The sequence below is a fragment of the Benincasa hispida genome, chromosome 11 (assembly GCF_027475165.1).
Source record: "Benincasa hispida cultivar pf3 chromosome 11, pf3_genome.v1.1, whole genome shotgun sequence".
Lineage (NCBI taxonomy): Eukaryota > Viridiplantae > Streptophyta > Magnoliopsida > Cucurbitales > Cucurbitaceae > Benincasa > Benincasa hispida.
The window spans coordinates 60758103-60763719 of record NC_143488.1 but is presented as its reverse complement, the minus strand read 5'-3'; the positions used below and the strand labels follow the sequence as shown (position 1 = coordinate 60763719).

Genomic DNA, 5617 nt, shown 5'->3' with positions numbered 1-5617 from the left:
TCAGTGATAGCCACTAATATTTTCTATCATTGATAGCTTAATCTTTGATTATATTTTCATAGGTAATAGCCACTTATAGAAATCTATCATTGATAGCCAACTTAGTGAATTTAATTAATAAAGTTGAATCTCGAACTAAAATATAAGTGGAATGCCTAGAAGTTATCACTAATAGCATGTTTATTAGTGGTAGAAGCTATCATCGAAAAGAAAAAGGACTTACAAATGTTTGGGAAGGACGAGAAAGGGGCAAAAAAGTGTTCGGTGGCTATGATTGATAGAAGTTACTACTGATAGCATGTTACCAATGATAGAAGCTAATACTAATAGCATGTTATTGATGATAGAAGCTACCACTGATAGCACGTTATCGGTGATAGAGAACTATCACTGATATCATGATATCAGTGAGATCATTGATAGCATCTTATTAGTGATGTTATCAGGGAAAGAAACTATCATTGATAACCACAATATGAGTAATGTTAGCGATATCGGTGATAAAACTTAGATGATATCTATATATTGAGTTTCTTTCAAAGGTGATAACCAGTTATAGAAGTCTATCATTGATAGCCTTAAGTGTTAATATTTCAAGGTTGATTCTAATTGATGAAAGTCTATCAGTGATAACGACTGATAGCTACTATCGGTGATAGCCATGATAAAAGATTATTAGTGATAACTACTATGGTAATCAAAGTTCTTGGTCTTCTTTCAAAGTTGATCACTATTTATAAATCTATCATTGCTAGTTACTAATAGCCTTAAGTAGTAATATTTCAACGTTGATTCCAATTGATGAAAGTGAATCAATGATAGCTACTAATAATTGATAGCAAATTAAAAGCTAATATTTCAAGATTGTATTAATTTTTCTCAAATTGAAAGCTATCACTGATAGCAACTATCATCGATAGCAATTGATAGAAGCTATCAGCGATAGCAGTTGATAGCAACTATCAATGTTATCACTGATAGCTGCTATCAGTGATAGCTTTTAATTTGAGAAAATCGGGAAGAAGTGAACAAAATGGTGACTAGGCATGGGTTTTTAGTCTTTTACCATTTTTTGATCTATATATGCAATTATTTTATCCTTGTACTACATATTCTATTATTTTGAGCTTGAATTCTATTTATGCAACTAGCTCATTTCTTGTTCATATCAACCAAGTTGTTGATCAACTTGGCCACCGGTTGGACTGATATTTCATCCACAAGTGTAAATTAGGACACCTATCTAAATTGAAATTCTTTTGGGGAGCGTTTGAGACAAGAAATAGAGATGAATTATAAGGAGTTGTGAATTTCTAGATCCATCGTATAAGGAGTTAATAACGTTTTTAAAAAAAAATTGTGAGGTCCACGAAATCCTTGGCTAAACAAGGAGTCCCTCAATTCTTAGTCTCAAACTTTTTGGGCCAATCACCCCTTAAAGTTTATGAAATAATTGGATAGATAAAGTACCTCTTTAAAACTTTAATATAAAGTTGGTTTATTCTATTATACTATTTTTTCTAGTACTCATCAAGTGGGAGACTTTGATTTTTGACTCATGGTCAGCACAATATTTTCCACAACTTCATAGGTACGCAAGGATTACTTCCACTCAAAATTTGAACCTCAAAGCCTCCATGGCCTACCAATTGCAAATATAAAACGGATAGATCAAGGTACGGTAGTTCATCACAAACATCTTGCATAATTTCGCAGCAGGATGGGGTACAATTTTTGCAACACCAAGAGGAAAATTCTCAATAATATCTTTTTGTTGTCCCTGGTCTTGACTTTTGCAAGTATACTTTCTTCTGCAGATGAATCAGATCGTTTTGCTCTGCTTGACTTGAAAGACAGAGTACTCAATGATCCATTAAAAATCACGAGTTCTTGGAACGATTCCACGCATTTCTGTGATTGGATTGGTGTTATTTGCAATTCCACCAATAGAAGAGTAGTGGGTCTAGACTTGGAAGCTCGAAATCTAACTGGTTCGTTGCCGTCTTCTTTGGGAAATCTTACGTATCTTGTTGAAGTTAGATTGGGAGACAATAACTTCCATGGCAGAATTCCCCAGGAGTTTGGTCTGCTACTACAATTGCGTTATCTCAATTTGTCCCACAATAATTTTGGTGGTGAGATTCCGACGAATATAAGTCATTGCACACAACTTGTTGTTTTGGCGATGAATAGTAATGGGCTTGTAGGCCAGATTCCACACCAATTGTTTACATTAACCAAGTTGAGTCAACTTCGTTTCGATCTTAACAATTTGACTGGACTGATTCCATCTTGGACGGGGAACTTCTCCTCCCTACTTCATTTGGATTTTAAGCAGAACAATTTTGAAGGAAATATTCCTAGTGAATTAGGGCGTCTATCAAGATTGAAATTCTTCTCAGTTGCTTTGAACTATTTGACAGGTACGGTGCCGCTTTCAATCTATAATATAACTTCTCTGACTTACATGACTGTTGCTGCGAACAAACTCCAGGGAACTCTGCCACCAAACATTGGAATTACTCTTCCAAATATCCAACGTTTTCTCGGTGGTCACAATTATTTTAGAGGGCCAATTCCCAAGTCCTTTGTCAATGCTTCCGATCTTCGGATGTTAGATATTGCTGAAAACAACTTGACTGGAACGATACCTGATGGTTTAGGGAGCCTAAAAAACTTGGAGATACTCAATTTTCCTTCCAACAATCTTGGAAATGGAAAGGTTGGTGACTTGGATTTCATCAATTCCTTGGCTAATTCAAATGGTAGTCGTCTATGGTATCTAGGTCTAGGTAGGAATCGTTTTGGAGGAGCATTGCCTCCATCTATTGGGAACCTTTCAAATCTCATAACGTTATACATAGGTCAAAATATGTTAACTGGAAGCATTCCTGATGAGATTGGAAACCTCATTAACTTGCAAGTTCTTATTATGGAATATAACCATCTGAATGGTAGAATCCCTCCCAATATTGGGAAGCTTCAGAAGTTAGCGATGGTGTACTTGGGTCAGAACGACCTAACTGGGCCAATTCCATCATCCCTCGGTAACTTATCTTCAACCATCAAGCTTTACTTATTCCATAACAGACTTGAGGGAAGTATACCACCAAGTTTAGGACGATGTAGGAGTCTTCAAGCTCTAGACCTATCTGGTAACAACCTAACTGGCTCTATACCCAAGGAAATTTTTGGCATCTCTTCCCTTACCATTTATTTAGACTTGAGTCGTAACTCACTTACTGGTCCATTGCCATCTGAAGTGGGCGAGTTAGTTAATTTGGCTGAACTAGGTGTATCAATGAACAAACTATCTGGTAATATTCCCAACAATCTTGATAAATGTATTAGCATACAAAGCTTGTATTTTCAAGGCAATCAATTTACGGGAATTATTCCTCCATCTTTGGAAGCTTTGAAAGGTCTACAAAATTTAGATCTCTCAAGTAACAACTTGTCTGGGCCAATTCCCCAGTTTCTTGGCAAGCTTCTCTCACTCAACTATCTCAATCTTTCATATAATAACTTTGAGGGGAAAGTGCCTAGTGTAGGAGTATTTTCTAATTCAACCATGATTTCCATCATTGGGAATAAGAATTTATGTGATGGTTTACCAGAATTACATTTACCTCCATGCAAATATGACGAAACACGTTTGCCGAAGAAGCGGTTTGCAGTATCAAAGGTGTTAATTATCATAGTACCAAGCGTCACACTCATAGCTGTTTTGGTGAGCATCTTTTTTGTGTGTTTTATGCTTAAGAAGTCGAAGAAGAATTCTTCAACTTCATCTTCTGCAAAAGAGCTTCTACCACAAATTTCTTACTTGGAACTCAGTAGATCAACCAACAGATTTTCTACAGATAATTTGATTGGCTCAGGTAGTTTTGGCTATGTGTATAAAGGTGTTCTTCCAAATGATGGATCTATAGTTGCCATTAAGGTTTTAAATCTCCAACAACAAGGTGCTTCCAAGAGTTTTGTTGATGAGTGCAATGCCCTCTCAAACATACGACATCGAAATCTGCTTAAGATCATTACTTCTTGCTCAAGTATTGATGTACAAGGCAATGAATTCAAAGCTCTGGTCTTCAATTTCATGTCTAATGGGAATCTTGATGGTTGGCTTCATCCTGATCAAGGGAACAATCGAAGGAGGTTGAGTTTCATCCAGAGATTGAATATTGCTATTGATATTGCAAGTGGATTGGACTATCTCCACAATCATTGTGAAACTCCAATCGTTCATTGTGATCTAAAGCCTAGCAATATATTGCTCGACGACAATATGGTAGCTCATGTAGGAGACTTTGGAATCGCTAGATTCATGTTGGAAGGATCAGATGATCAAATACCTTTCAGTCAAACCATGTCACTTGCACTAAAAGGTTCTATAGGGTATATCCCTCCAGGTATTTTCCTTACATTCAACTCTATAATCTTTCAAGAGTAATTGTTATTTCTTGATTTTCCACAAATACGACTTGATATAATAATGAATGAACATTGTAGAGTATGGCATTGGCAATAGAATTTCTATCGAAGGAGATATCTTCAGCTATGGGATATTATTAATAGAGATGATCACTGGAAAAAGACCTACTAATGACATGTTTAGCAATGGTATGGATATTCATTTGTTCACTACAATGGCACTACGTCAAGATGCTTGGGGGATAATTGACCCATACATACTATTTGAAGAAATACATCGAGAAGAAGGTACTGGAGAGGAAATACAAGAAATAGCAAAATTGAGCAAGGAACATCGTAGAAAAATCATGCCAAGATGGATGGAAGAATGTTTAATCTCGATAATGAAAATTGGATTGTCATGCTCGATGAGGACACCTAGTGAGAGAACGTTGTCAATGAATGTTGTTGTTAACGAATTGCTAGCAATTAAAAGGTCCTGCGTCAAGCGGAGGTTTCATAGGCATTTCTTTCCCCAAGCTTAAGAAGCAAATGATTGTATTTGGCCACAAGTGATAAAGAGTTTTGTTAGAAAATCCCCTTTCAATGTTTCTCAAATATAGTAATAAGACCCTTGCCTTGTTTTGTTCTTAGATTAATTAGATTACTTTTCAGAATCCCAGCCATTCTGATGTGTCTAGCAAATTTTACCAAACGCAAATCTATGTTAAAATGCACGGTTTAAAGTTTAATGCTATGAATGTTTTGCTTGTATTGATTATGTTTAAATTTCCTTGGTAAGATCATAAAGGAAAGAATAGTGGTGTAAGGTGTGCTCATGGGGAAAATTAAAAGGATATTGTCAATTTAGAAACTATTTAGGAAAATATTGTTGTTTTCAAACTATTTGTAAAAATATTGTTGTTTTTTTTTAAAAAAAAAAATTAGTCGAGGGTTGAAAATTCAGCTAGATAGGTCGAATTTTGAACCCTCGACCTTCCTTTCATTTGTACGTCGAACTTTGAACCTTCGACCTTGCCCTTCTTAACATTATTATTGAGTCTGTTAATTATAATTCCGGAGACCTTCCTCTATCAAAAGATCATATTTCTAAATTTTCATAAGGTCTCTCTAGAATTCCTTCCAAAGCTAATGAATCTCCTTCTTTTTGCCACTGAACTTCCCAATCAAATTCGAGAGCGAG

The 5617-nt window shown here is 35.7% G+C and overlaps 1 protein-coding gene across 2 annotated transcripts; it reads left to right on the top strand.

Annotated features, from left to right (window-relative positions):
- Positions 1-1542: 1542 nt before the first annotated feature.
- LOC120091757 (uncharacterized) lies at positions 1543-5165 on the top strand. Of its 2 annotated transcripts, XM_090306536.1 has the most exons (3): positions 1543-1676; positions 1818-4412; positions 4513-5165. In XM_090306536.1, exons 2-3 carry the CDS (start codon positions 2186-2188, stop codon positions 4956-4958), a joined length of 2673 nt encoding a protein of 890 aa, XP_090162662.1. In that variant the 5' UTR covers positions 1543-1676; positions 1818-2185; the 3' UTR covers positions 4959-5165. The 2 variants fall into 2 exon arrangements, with proteins under 2 accessions (XP_090162662.1, XP_038905806.1); XM_039049878.2 differs by lacking the exon at positions 1543-1676 and having other exon boundaries at positions 1683-4412.
- Positions 5166-5617: the final 452 nt, after the last annotated feature.

Excerpts from the sequence above, each read along its gene's own strand:
- LOC120091757 (XM_039049878.2), top strand. The coding sequence starts at position 1,721 with ATGGGGTACAATTTTTGCAACACCAAGAGGAAAATTCTCAATAATATC. Across the intron at positions 4,413-4,512 it reads TATAGGGTATATCCCTCCAG|AGTATGGCATTGGCAATAGA; the intron begins GTATTTTCCTTA and ends TGAACATTGTAG.